This window comes from Festucalex cinctus, chromosome 13 (assembly GCF_051991245.1).
Source record: "Festucalex cinctus isolate MCC-2025b chromosome 13, RoL_Fcin_1.0, whole genome shotgun sequence".
Taxonomy (NCBI): domain Eukaryota; kingdom Metazoa; phylum Chordata; class Actinopteri; order Syngnathiformes; family Syngnathidae; genus Festucalex; species Festucalex cinctus.
The window spans coordinates 19,265,777-19,280,000 of NC_135423.1; the positions used below are offsets into that span (position 1 = coordinate 19,265,777).

The window sequence follows — 14,224 nt, forward strand, 5'->3', positions numbered from 1 at the left end:
TCTAATATTTTAAATTATTCACTTTGAATGATAAGGTAAGTTATTCTATTAGGACATTCGAGTCTTGTTTTAAAAGTAAATTGCAATGATGAATGCTGCACTTGATAAAAAGTCATGAATACTGTTTGTGAAGTTTTTTTTCATAGACTACAACTCATGCCATTATGTGTAGAAATAAAGTAAAATGGGTGCATCCTGCAGACGCCGTCACTCTGGTTACGTGGGTGTTGTATTCACAGTGCCAAGTCGGGAGTTTTGTTGTTTTTGTCTAGAAATTCACTATTCGAAAAAGAAGAGGTCCAATTCACTATCAGTGATCACGGACCGGGTGAAGCCAGAGGGCAGCCATCTTACGTTGCCACACTTACTGATAACGTCAATGCGGTTTTCATTGAAAGTGTGTGATTTACGCTACGATCTCTGGGAGCCTATCAAAAGAAAAAACTTCACTGTTTACATCAACTATTCAGAGTTTATTACGTAACACAGAGTTTATGTTTAGATTATATTTGCACATTACAAAGTCAAAACATACAAGGACCACAGGTCAGGGGGTGATTGATAATGTAAATCATATGGAAATGATCCATATGCTGCCTGCGGCTAAAACCGGAAGCTAACTACAGTTACTACAGAAGAATCTAGTAGAATCTAGTCCCTGCGCGGATGAATCAGGCGCATGTATATCACAGTTGTCTGTCTCTCAGCTGATGTGAAACTAGCAGCAAGGGCTAGAGAGGGACCGAGAGAGAGAAAATAGAGGAGCTGGTGCACAGTCTGTTACAACTACAACACTGGAAGAAATAGGTAACACCATTAAGAGAAATGCATCGGTTTTCAGTGACACTTGCGTCACTTAAGACCTGTCGAAAATATCCACAATCGAAATTGACAGGAGGAAATAATGCTCTACTCTTTGTTTAATGTCTCGAATCCCGTCTGTGGTTTTCTGTTTTTGTGTCTAAAAGGTATCAGAGGCCATTTCGTTTTGCTAGCTTACATGTACGTGTTGGTGAATACCACCTGAAAAAGAGCCCGCACACTTAATTCAGTACGACTCAGTTGCGATGTAATGTACATCATTTGATTGGTGCAGTGAATCCGCAGTTAAGAGAATCACATCTCGTCCAGCTGACCAAAAAAAAAAAAAAAAAAAAATGCAAGCTAGCGACAACAAGGCATGCTAATATGAATTAGCTTATGTGCCAGTGATAGCTGGTAGCTGCAACCCTCTTGTTTGGTTTGTCAACGTTCAGCGTTAACCACCGCACACGACTTTTCTATTGTACCTCATTCGATGTTAAGGTCAGTATTTTTATTTTGAACCGATGTTATATATTAGTTGGTAGAAAAGGATAGTGAGCCATCTATGTCAGTTTACTGTTTGTAAGTAAACAAATTGGAAGCGTTTGCCATCGTATCTGGCTAAGTTAGCGTTAGCTTTCGAATAATGCGTTCACAGTCTGGACGTCAATGCTAAGGGGGTTAAATTTCGTGTTGGCACGGGACAGCGGTTTTTACAGCTGTATAAGTTACAGTACTAACACGTCGCGTGATAAGTCAACTTATGTCTGCTCTGAAACATTAAAGGCAAACGCGAGTTGGCGTCACTGAGAGTGGGACATTGGCCTTCTGTCAGCTTGGAAAACATTAGTGATCCTTAGCTTGCTAACCTTAGTTAGCCCTGCTTGGAAGTTCTACGTTCGCAGCGACACTGGTGGAAGAGATGTTGGAATGCCTGGTAACAGATTTCTTCGTAATTCGACTGGTTTGTGTGGTTGATTTTATTAATCACATACAACAGCAAGTCACGTAAGCTAAACTTGCGCGACAGTCCGGTGACTATTATAGCTGTTAGCCGGAGCTTCCAGACCAGAATTGTCACGGTAGTCGGTAGAATAAGTTAGCTGGCGCTTGTTTGATTGTAACTCGCTCGCGAGCTGTGCCATTAATCGCCTTCGATGCTACAGTGTTCGATATGTGACGCTAATTGTTTGGCGATCGAATGCATGTCCCGTCAAGAGGGCCTAGTCTCGAAAATACTTGAAAATTACATTCAATGGGACCGACCTAGATTGAACGATTGTACGAAAAAAACAAAAACAACGAAGAACCTGATAAGTGAGTTTTTAGCTGAGAGGTTGAGCTTGAAAGGTTGACACACCGGTGCGCCAACTACGCATTTAATCAACCCATTGCTCCATTAGCTGGTTTAGCCGATTGAGTGTCTATATGCGTTTTTTTCATTTTATTTTGTAACAACGTGCCCTGATAATGGCCACTGACCAATCGTTAACCAGTTTCGGGCTTGGGGTTCTTATCGTGCATCCTTGCGAAAGGAAACTAAACGAAAGGAACGAATTGCGTGGAAAATTTAAGCTGCTAGCTTAACATGCTAGTCGGTGACTGTAGAGCACTACGTCAGTAAGTCAGACCTCTATTATCAGGGTTTCAACAAATAGACTCCGCTATGTTTTAATACTGGCGTATCAGAGTTATCTCCGGTTTGATTCGTGTTGCCGACAACGTTACAACTTTGCAGAAAAGGTGAGCGTGGTCCATCCGAATGGACGAATAAACAAAGACCAGGATGCACTGTCAGTGAGGGCCTAAAATGGCCCTGTGAGCTTAGTAACTATGGCGTATTTTTTATGAGTACTTATTTCATGATTATTTCCTTTGAAAATCGGTGGTTGTCTAAAATGGTTGTTAAAGTTTAGACGTGTTTTTGTATCAGTTGATACCGTGTGCGTGTTCAAAACATGAAACACGTGAAACCTTTCCCTTTGGTTCTCTTACAATACTGACCACATCAATTTTAAAATTACTTTGAAAAGGCAAATGTCATTGTTTGCCCTTATAATATATATATATATATATATATATATATATATATATATATATATATATATATATATATATATATATATATGACAATCAAGTTTACGAATGACTTGTTCTCTGTAAATGTAATGAATGCATCTATTTATTCATGAATGGAAGTCATGTACATGAAATTCTTACCAAATGAACCCAACTGTTAAGATTAAAAATAAAGAACCATAGAATGGTCAAGTGTGCTAAAATGTAACCTATTTAATTAAATAAGCACACATAAAATAATACCATAATGGTTGCACTCCCCTGAATAAAATTAAACCTACTAGTAATTCCTAATTATAGTCAAGTGGTACATTGATATCCCAAGTACTTGTCAAATGCCAATTCATAATCTACAGTAGTAGTATTACAGCAACATAAGTATTCTTATGCATATTATTTTCTCTAATTCTCTTTGATTTCAGTGAATGGTAGTATCTAGAAAGGGTATGTCCCTTCAGGAGAGAGGTGCCAATGTCCAACCGGCCTAATTCCAATCCAGGGGGGTCACTGCGCCGTTCACAGAGGAACACTGCTGCGGCCCAGCCACAAGACCATACAGTCGCAGGAAGGTCAGTTTTGTTGTGAACAAATCATTATACTTTTTATTAACTCATATCTCATTTAATGAATATGTAACTCGAATGAATATATATTTTTTTTTTTTTACATCTAAATACTTAAAATGGAACCTCTAAGTTGAATTTCATGATCTTTAGTTTTACCACAATTTTCTGGAAAAGTAAGCCACTCAAAAACATGGAATTTGAACAGGATCTCATAAGATAATGAGCTCATTGCGCATCTAAAGGTTCTTAACCTTGTTGGAAGTACTAAACCCCATAGTGTAATACGTGCATTCACCAAACCCTTCGTAATTGGAAAAACAAAATCTTATTTTTCTTTTTCAAATGCTAAGCATATGCAGTTATTTTATTAATGCCCAATGAACCACTCATTGACCAGCTTACCAGTAAAGGTAGTGATCAACATTAGAGGTTCCACTCGTATAATTTCCAGAATTTGACTGATACGGTTTTAGTTTTAAGTTTGACATGCTTGTCAGAGCTAATTCTTGAAGGCAGTTGGCAAAAATGTTTTTATTAAATGTCATCTTCAATGTGGCTTAACACCCACGCTGTTCCTTGAACTTGAATTTGCAACCTTACAGGTTGCAGTCAGAGCAGATCAAACAAAAAGCAAATTCTCCACCTGAAAGTAGAAGGCCGATATCTAAGGCTTCCAAAGCCACAAGCAGTTCAGCCACTGGCCAGACCAGAGGGCACAGCTCAAAAAGGTAACCGTCCTCTCTACTTGCTTGGTACTACATTGCTTGAGTTTGTTTTTAACATATGGTGCATGTTTTGTTCTAAGAGTGTCATACGGCGTTTGTATTCCTTTGTGAGCACCTTGTTTCTTTCATAGGTTACATTTTTGTTGTTTTCCTTCCAATTTTGCAGAGGCGGACTTGGTCTGTCTGTGGCATCCTTTGTATTGCAAGACGACCGAGAAGCTGCAGGGACATCTGAGCAAGAGCGACAGAGCCACCAATCCAAGAGCGAAGGCACCCGAGGACTTAAACGAAGTGAAGCTCCAGACCAAATTAGCACCTTAGGACCGACACCATCAAAAAAGCCCAAATCCCTGTCATTACCCAGAGATAGTACCTCAGAGACCAGGAAAGGCCCAGCTAAGAAGAGGCCACTTGCTCCAGAAGCACCCGCATCATCAGGTAGAGGACAAAGTAAGAAAAGTGGGGCCACTGGGGCCTCACCGGTCCAGAAACGGAAGAAAGCGGATTCCCACCCTGGTCTAAGTAGCACCACCGTGTCCCTCCCCAATCGTACCGAGGGCAGAACTGTTAAACCCACCAAGCTGGCGTCTAAATCGGCCGCCTCAGCCAAAGCTGGGTGCAGCAACGTGACGGACTCCTCCTCTTCTGCTTCAACTTCCTCCTCCTCTTCCACTACAGGCACAACCAGTGCTACAACACAAGGTGCCCGAGTCAAACAAGGGAAAGACCAGTCTAAGGCACGTCGCTCTCGCTCCGCCTCAAGCCCCTCTCCTCGCCGTAGTACCCGTGACAAGGAGCAGGCGAAGTCCAGCTCTTCAAAGTTTGAGTGGGCGACACGCTTCAACCCAAAAGTCAACCTGCCAAAACCCAAACTGTCTCTAACTGGATCGTCTAAAACTGAGACATCTAAACCAGGACCGTCTGGATTACAAGCTAAACTAGCACGTGAGTTACCATTCTTGACTTGAAATGCTTATGATGATACATAACTGCAAGTTCTTTGCAAGGGTATGTATAATGTTGAGGTCCGGTCCAACTTGATGTGCTCTCTAATGCCTGGATATATTTCGTAAATACATATATAAAGTAACAAACCAGGCTGTCTTTTTTTGCAAAGACCGAAATAGCAATTTCAGACATGATATTGAGTTTGTCATAGTTGTTTTTTTAAGGAGCTCTTATCCCCCAAGCTCACCAATCAGCGGCATGCTACAGTGGATAATGTCACGCTGTCACCAATTCACCCGGAAGTCTTTTCTTTTCGGCTTCTTGAGAATGCGAGGCTCCGCAGCAGCACGGGCCCTTATAATATAAATCTCTACACAGTAGCAACAACGAGCTGCGTGATGCGGATCCTCTGTCTTCCCTGTGTTGACAAACTTATCCCACGAACAAGTAGCCCTTTCACCAAAAGCCAATGGGAAAGATTTTGTGAAAGACCCAAAATAAGTGCTTAGTTTACCGTGTTAAGGTGGAGAGCTAGCAGCTAAACGGAACGGAACCTACTAATGGCTGACATCAGCCATGACGACGAGCTTAAGGTCAAAATTAAATTAAAAAGTTCTAATATCAGCAATGACACTTTTTATTTCCACTTTTTTGCACCACTGAGTTCTGAGATATCCACAATAGGTCTCCACTATGGGGACTATGTTCTTTGTTGTTGAATGGATTTCATTACATAAAGGACACTAGATAGCATAAAGTACACTAGTGCTGCTTTTCCATCGTTCCCGTACGGCCGTGTACCACACCACACCTCACACAACCTCACCAGACTACAACCGCCGGTTTTCCATTACAACTGGCGCACGGTGAGAAGGGGGCGACCAACATTTGAACCGTCCACGCCAAGCTTGCACACCCGCATTGCGTGCGGATCTGAGAACATTTCCAGAGTGACAAGTCACGGCAACATTGAACCATATTTACAATTTAATATAGACCACCATGGATGAAATATTGCAATTCACGACCGGCTCGCGAAGACAGCTATTTCTGAATGGAGGTCTGCTGCTGGAGCTCTCATTCAAGTGAAAGTGAATAGGAACACACGACCAGCCTTGCGATGTTTTTTTTTTTTTTTTTTTTTTTTTTTTTTTTTTTTTTTTTTTTTTTTTTTTTAAAACCACAAACATTACAGATCCATCCACAAGTACCTTTTTAAATTATAAATATAGTTCAGCGTTGTTGTAAAACATTCTATTTATTGTATATACTGTATTTTTATGAGTTGGGCGTAGACCAGCGGCCCCTCTGCCTTTCTCGCTTAAAACAAGGAAATGGGCGTGTGCCACGGCGTTGCTTGGGGTGGCAGCGGCGTTGGTGTCGGCCAATCAGACGACAGGTGACGTCACGGCCCCGCTAGTCTCTCGACGATCGGCGCTGCAGAACTGCTGCCGAAAGGGTTCTAAACAGCGGTTACAACGGAACGACTCGGCCTCGAAAATGTCTTGTGGAGACACTAACATTCGGGGACAAAAATTGCCGCTTCGGTGTGGAACCGGTACGGTGGAAAAGCGCCATAGGTCTTGCCTTAACTTGAATCATTTTAAAAACCTTGAAAAGGGACTGCCCCCTCACATAACCTCTTTAGTGTCCTTCCTTGCATTACAGTAATAAATTCGTGAGGAACTGTGTGCACCTCTTGGGATATAGAGCAGCTAAAGTAATAATACTGTTGTCAAAGCAGTGTTGTTTGCAGTTCTGGAGGCCAAAGCACGTGCCATAGAGGGTAAAGATGTATAACATTAAAACACCTGAGTATGACTGGGAACAGATGGAAAGGAAGCAACGATAGTTCAGCCAAATATCTGATTTTGTGATAAGTACGCTACATCAATTGTCTTGAGACTTGATGTAGTGGCTTGACAAAAGTAAATAAAATCTCAGCATTTTGGAATTCACTTTTTTTTTCAGTTACTTTTGTGCAACCGTAAGGATCGTCCAGTTTTTGAGGTTCAGTTCAGATGAATGTTCATTTAACATTTAAAATGGATGTAGATATAACTTTTGAACTTTGTTTTCCCCTTTTCTTTTTTTTTTAAATTATTTTTTTTAAATATAATTTAAATGGTCTGATGGTTGCAACACTCAGAACAATTAGAAATTCCAAGGGACGTACTATAGATTCATGGCCCTGATGAGTCATGTAGGGCTTTAGTTGACACTCACAACTAAAGCCGAAATATCTGTTTATTCATTCGGCTATTTATTATGAAAGATTAGACCCAGTTGACGTTTCATTGATTGCTAACGTTATTTAGGCTCTGTCGTAATGGTTTAGCTAATGGTAGTGCTTCCTTCACTGCATTGTATGGAATTAGGTGTGAAAGCCAAGCACGGTAGTAGTTTTGTTTTGGAAGAATACGTATCGGTATTCATCTTTTCATTAAGACCCTGTTGATTAAAGCAAGGTGGTAGGGGAATAAATGGAACAAGTAGTTTAACTGTTACTGTACTCCACAGATTTTTACTGTATAAAATAAGTCTGTCATCTACTTTTTTTTCTTTTTTTTTTCTTTTTTTTTTCTCTTTTTTTTCTTTTTTTTTTTTTTTTTTTTTTAAGGCTTCCATCACTTGTAGAAATTGCAGTTGAAAGTGTACCTGGAGTTGCATTTATTCCTGTACAAATTTTCTGCTGTAACTTGACTCTTACCCTTTAATTGCCTCTAATGTTAACATTTGACCTTTCCTGTACTTGCACACAAACTACTGATTTATTACCTGAAGGATTAGGCTACTGTATGGAAGGTTTTACTGCATTTTAAATTTTATTTTCAAAATTCAAAAGTGTCTGGCTCAGGGGCAATCAGACAACAGTTTTCTCATGAAAACTTTGTCATTCAAGTAAATACAGTACTACCTGTGAAAATGATTGTTGGTCCCCCCCCCATACACACACACACACACACACACACACCCACACACACACACACACACACTGTTCTTACCAAAGGGGCCTCAGTGTCTTGGGCTTTGGGCCCAATAAGGGAAGACTCCTCCTAAGTTGGCTTGGTTATCAGCCTATCAGTTGACTCAGTTATGTTTGTAGGCAGGCAGAGACACAGCACTCTGTTTAGAAGAACTGCAATTCTCACAGTTTGTTCATCTCATCATCAGATACGTTTAAGTGTAGCCTATTGACAAGACTAATGGTAAGTAAACCAATGCAAATCCCTGTTTGTCTAGTTCTGGGAGGCATTTTGTTTTGAGTAATGTCATTTTCATGCAATATTTTAGTTTTGTCATTTGCAAAGTAAAGGACACAAAGGAATGGTCTGATTTCTTACAATTCAGTATCATAATCTAATGTTTAATCTTCACTTTGAAGAAGAGAAGTATGACTCCTAGGTCTAGCAATGGAGGGGTGTTCTGTCATAGTGCCATGGGTGCTATTAATACCGCTAGCCCGTCAAGCCAATGGTACAGGCATTGAAAGAGACTTTTACCCACTGTAAATACATTTTCATTTGGGGTACTAAAGCTATAATTTTTTTGATATGTCTTCAAATCCCTGCCTATTTAGTGTTTGACCAGTTTTGAAATGTCGCCATTGTTCACCTAAGGTTTGAGAGAATCGACTAAAAAGCGCAGCGAGTCTCCTCCAGCAGAGCTCCCCAGCTTTCGGCGGAGCACACGTCAGAAGACCACGGGCTCCTGTGCCAGCACCAGGTATATATATTTGCCTCCATCTTGAATTAGGCTGGGGACAATTTGTTTGAATGAATGTGCTCTGTACATTGTGAAGACCCTTCTCTTAGTCCTATTATATTTTGAGGATATGGGTTAACAGCATTTACACGTCCTATTGATTGATTCACTATTAATACATTTGATTTGGTGGCCCCCTTTTTTATGTTATTTTTTTTTTTTTCACACTGATTTGTGAAGAGAAGACCTTTTAAAAAAAAAAAAAAAAAAGTGAAATTGACCAAATTTGGGTTTAGGTTTTGGCCCGACAGTAACTGTATGTATATAAAAGCATATGGTGAAAAAGTTCAGTGGCTGCAGAGTGCTGAGCTCAGTTATACACTCCAGGTCAATTACATTGAAGAGGGAAAACTTAGAACTGCCCAATATTATAGCTGGAAGAGCAAATTAGCTTGGAAATGCACTTAAATCTGTCTTCTTAGGGTAGGACAAACTGTCAAAGTGTAAAATGCAATTTACATTGTGAAATCACTCCAGGAATGGATGCAAATGTTCCTCAGCCTGTCTTTTATTTACATGCCTAACTGCCTACCTTACAAGTAATCCACAATTTAAACTGCAACCATAAATTCACAGCCCTGAGCAAGAACTGCATTAAATATCCTCAAATGAAAATAATCCTCTATCTGTTTTGACTTTGACAATAATGGACGTGTAATCATTTTGTTGTGGCTCATATTGATTCTGCTTATTACAGTCGGCGAGGCTCAGGCCTGGGCAAGCGTGGGGCAGCTGACGCTCGCCGACAGGAGAAAATGGCTGACTCTGACAACAACCAGGATGGGGCAAACTCGTCAGCCGCTCGCACTGATGAGGCATCCCAGGGCGCCTCAGGTACTTATTGTATTGAGAAACTTAACTTCTAAATATAGTAAAGAGATTATCAACTAAAATAAGCGTTGTCTTATTTCATTGCTTTTCTCACAAGTTAAATAAACCTGACCTACCTTTCCAGCTTCGAGTTCAGTTACTGGAGCAGTAGGCATGACCACCTCTGGAGAGAGTGAATCTGATGACTCAGAAATGGGAAGGCTTCAAGGTAACTCAGCTCGACATATACTCACTATTTGTTGACCACATATTTTCAAATAGTTGTCATGCCTAGTATTCATGCTTATTGTGTAACCTGTCACTTTGTGTGTGTGTGTGTGTGTGTGTGTGTTTTTAAATAGCTTTACTGGAGGCCAGAGGTCTCCCCCCACATCTATTTGGTCCTTTGGGACCCCGGATGTCACAACTGTTTCACAGGACCATAGGCAGTGGTGCCAGTAAGTAGTACCTTCTTTCCTCTAGGATTGTTTTCAGCAGCGGGGACAGACCAACTTCAGGTTGTGAAAAATCAGTAGATTTGTAGTAGTAGTGGGGGTGCGAGTGTTGGAGTGCGGCCAGCAGTGGATGGAAACAGCACTGATGTGTGAAACCCGGAAGTCTGTGGCATCTACGCCATTAGCGATTGAATATGATTTGAGGAAGGTGTTGTATTGATCTTGGTCGTCGAGAGAGACCCCCACCACACGGGGGGAAAAAAGACAAACTGACAGAACTACCGTGGACCATAACGAGTCAAGTTAGAAGACATGCCACCAGCGCTTCGAGGGTCCATTTCAGAATTAAAGCCTACCAACCCTATTGCTTTGAGGTCCATGTATTACTTGGCAGCCCCCTTCAGCAGGCAGCGTGTGGTGGCTATCTTGACTCGTCCTCTAACAATATTCGAACGAGTTATGGCTCAAAGTTCCAGTCCACTACTAATTAAAACGTGCACTTGCCCTCACCGAACGGATGATTGCTTGATTTATTTATTTATTTATTTATTTAACCAGAAAACAATGTAAAGCTGACCGCATTTGTGGTAAATTGGTCACAGTGTCGATCCCTGCTGTCTGGTCATCATTTTCACCATCCATGCGGTGTAACACTCACTGCATGGCTGTACTCCTCTCTAGCCCCCAACTGCTTAAATTGGAAATTAGAAGGAGCGGAGGCTACGATGTAGGAATGGCGGGGGCCCGCCGCTGAATGAATAGAATGGAAACGCTGACTTTCATATTCTTGCACAGTCACTTTCGTAACCGCTTAATTTAAAATAATAATAATAATAATAATTAGGGGTGTGCCAAAAAATCGATTCATAAAAGAATCGAGGTTGTCATTTATTAATCGAATCGATATTAATATCCAAAAATCGGTTTTATTTAAATTAGAAATGAAGAAGGGGAAAAGGCAGTTGTAGCCCACATGCTGTTTTTGTGGAAAAAGGCACTTAGAATACAAAATTAATAAATGTTTAAACAAAAACAAAAAAAGACATTTTAATGTCTATTTGTTATTTTGTCTTGCAAAGCAGACTGGAGTACATCATGACAATGTTGTGCATATCTGTAAATTGAAGCAGAAATCATTTGTCAATCAAATAAATTTGAATCGAAAATCGTTTGAATCGAGAATTGAAAATCGATTCTGAATCAAATTGTAGGCCCAAAAATCGTAATCGAATTGTGAGACAGTCAAAGATTCCCCGCCCTAATAATAATTGTGACCATTCTTTGTCCAGGCTCCAAGGCTCAGCAGTTACTGCAAGGCCTGCAGGCCACAGGCGATGAATCTCAGCAGCTCCAAGCTGCCATTGAGATGTGCCAGCTGTTGGTAATGGGCAATGAAGAAACACTTGGTGGATTCCCAGTCAAGAGTGTTGTGCCGGCTTTGGTCAGTTTTATTCAGTTTCTTCCGTGATGCTTCTGCACAGCTCAAATGAGTCTTGTTTTGTTTTTGTTTTTTTTGTTTTTAACATTAAATTATGGCACTTAAGTTTTACCAAATCTTTCCATTTGCTCAACTTCCTTTCACAGATAACACTCTTGCAAATGGAACATAACTTTGACATTGTAAGTATACTGAAATCACTACGTTTTTGTTGTTTGTTTGTTTTTTAATATAAAAGTTTTTGTTTGCTTTGTCTTAATGTAACTTATCTATGCCCCAGATGAATCATGCCTCCCGTGCACTCACTTATATGATGGAGGCCCTCCCCCGGTCCTCAGCTGTGGTGGTTGATGCTATTCCTGTCTTCCTGGAGAAGGTAAGACATGGGGCCCCCAACTGTTTTCTTCTTGCAATAGGTAAAGATCAGCTTTTTATATGGGTGTCTCTCAGGAAATCAGACGCTCAAACGCTGACCTACTTGGAGACTCAATATTTTTCCCCCATTATAATCAATCACTAGGTTCACTGTTTACAGTGAATGTATTTTGAGCAGTGAACAATAGCCATTGCAACCACTTGCTATTCATGACATGCAAACACACCCATGTATTTCATGCATCACTACTATCAAAAACCGTTGTTTCCAATAAACTGGTAGAATGTCAATGCAACATAATACCGTTTTGAGTGCCGTTCTGTCCGTAATATGATATGTGGGCTGACAAAAATTCCCGTTCAGCTCCTTACCTTCAGTGTCCACAAGGTATGTTCAACAATTCACAACTTGGTTTCACTTGGAAATACGAAGTGCTCCAGTATGAAACAATGGAGTAGACCACAACATTCAACAATCTCTAGCGAATAAAGGGCTGGGTGAACTTTATTCATAGCACACTGCAGGAATGTTTGATGTAAAGCATTTACCTGGTTTTGAACAAGTTCATTTTGGGCTCTTATGTCAAACTCCTCCTGGACAATGTTTTCTGATGACAACCCTGAATACTTATATGCAATGTCATATATGCAGCTTCAGGTGATCCAGTTTATTGACGTAGCGGAGCAGGCCCTGACTGCCTTGGAGATGCTGTCGAGGCGACACAGCAAAGCAATTTTGCAGGCTGTAAGTGTATAAAGGCACCTTGTGTCTATTCACCACTACCTCCAAATTACATTCTACATCTACATTAATATCTTGTCATTTTCACAGGGTGGGCTTGCCGACTGCCTGCTATACCTAGAATTCTTTAGCATCAATGCACAGAGGAATGCCTTGGCCATAGCAGCCAACTGCTGCCAGAGCATTCAACCTGATGAGTTCCAATTTGTTGATGATTCTCTGCCTCTGTTGACTCAGAGACTTGCACATCAGGTACTTAATTTCCCAGGGCTCCAAATGTGTGTCAAACAGGTTTCAAATTAATGTAGATAACATTAGAATTAGAATAGGAAAAACATCTAATAGTAGCACCAATTCACATTGTTCTGCTTTGACTGTGTTTTAAAATATGCATCACAAAATAGAGGTGGTAAAAGGACAAACTAATCCATCTATTATGGCCTCTACCGCATTGTGTCTTTCAATGGAAATTTCTGAGGTATTTGGCTATTGAAAAGCAACACTAGTAATTGCATCACCTATGTTCTTAGAGGGATACTTGACTTATGTAGCCATTTTAACCTCTTTAGACCTGCATGCATTTTTTTGGCTGGGCAAAGTTCCCCCCACATGAGAACAATATGGGAAAAGGGCTTATATGTAACATTTTTAACATGAACATCTGGCAAGTCAACTTGGGGTTGTGATTGGTTAGCTTGAATCCAATCATGAACCACAAGTGTTGATATCATTCAAACTATGCATTTTATTGGTTTAGACACCCAAATATCTAATGTCCACTGTAATCATCCATGGGTCTGAAGGGGTTTTAAGCAATAAAAAGTGAATTTTGTCTTGAATTAATTTGATAATGTCATTATTTGTCATGTACAATTCATACCTTTTACCATTAACACATTTTTCATTTTGCTGTCAACTGCAAATTACTCCCGTGTGCTCAGAGCTCAGGTACCAATCATGGTTCACCTGTTTTTTGGGTTTAGTCATGTGACACTCGCACACAGAGCCATGATTGGTAGTTACCTGAGCACACAAGATGTTAATGTCAGTCGAAAGCAAGTGGCAAAATGTGTTTTTAAAGGTATTAATTGTACGTGAAATGTAATGAAATTATCGAATTAATTAGACAAAATATTAACTTCTTACTGCTGAAAATGGCTTGAATCAAGTGTATCCCTTTAAGTAAGGCAAGTGTTAGCTGCTTTCTAGCGTGATTTGACCAGTTACACCGCTTATATGCATGCACTGTATATACTGCAAGATGTACAGCTTCACAAAGTCACTTGAATAAACGACTAAACTAAAAAATTAATGCATGCCACATGGTTTTTAATCATGAAGATTTGTCGTGTATTTGAAAATATGACCCAAGAAGTAAGTTTTGTACGCATTGGTGTAAAATGTTTCAGATTTTCTAAGTTGCCCTTTTTTAATCCCCCTGTAGGACAAAAAGTCTGTTGAGAGCACTTGCCTCTGTTTTGCTAGACTGGTGGACAATTTTCAACATGAGGAGGTTT

The 14,224-nt window shown here is 40.2% G+C and overlaps 1 protein-coding gene across 5 annotated transcripts in view; it reads left to right on the forward strand.

Annotated features, from left to right (window-relative positions):
* The first annotated feature begins 646 nt into the window (after positions 1-646).
* trip12 (thyroid hormone receptor interactor 12) overlaps positions 647-14,224 on the forward strand; it is a 34,977-nt gene continuing 21,399 nt past the window's right edge. For 2 of the 5 annotated variants that reach the window (XM_077540735.1, XM_077540739.1), the window contains exons 1-14: positions 647-807; positions 3,306-3,452; positions 4,052-4,177; positions 4,341-5,119; positions 8,743-8,848; positions 9,585-9,721; positions 9,843-9,926; positions 10,060-10,155; positions 11,442-11,593; positions 11,737-11,772; positions 11,871-11,966; positions 12,618-12,710; positions 12,798-12,959; positions 14,152-14,220. In XM_077540735.1, the coding sequence (XP_077396861.1) occupies positions 3,355-3,452; positions 4,052-4,177; positions 4,341-5,119; positions 8,743-8,848; positions 9,585-9,721; positions 9,843-9,926; positions 10,060-10,155; positions 11,442-11,593; positions 11,737-11,772; positions 11,871-11,966; positions 12,618-12,710; positions 12,798-12,959; positions 14,152-14,220 (2,034 nt within the window). In that variant the 5' untranslated portion in view covers positions 647-807; positions 3,306-3,354. Of the gene's footprint in view, positions 808-1,145; positions 1,306-1,594; positions 1,742-1,853; positions 2,122-3,305; positions 3,453-4,051; positions 4,178-4,340; positions 5,120-8,742; positions 8,849-9,584; positions 9,722-9,842; positions 9,927-10,059; positions 10,156-11,441; positions 11,594-11,736; positions 11,773-11,870; positions 11,967-12,617; positions 12,711-12,797; positions 12,960-14,151; positions 14,221-14,224 lie in introns of those variants that run through there. The other 3 variants (XM_077540736.1, XM_077540737.1, XM_077540738.1) reach the window with 3 other exon arrangements.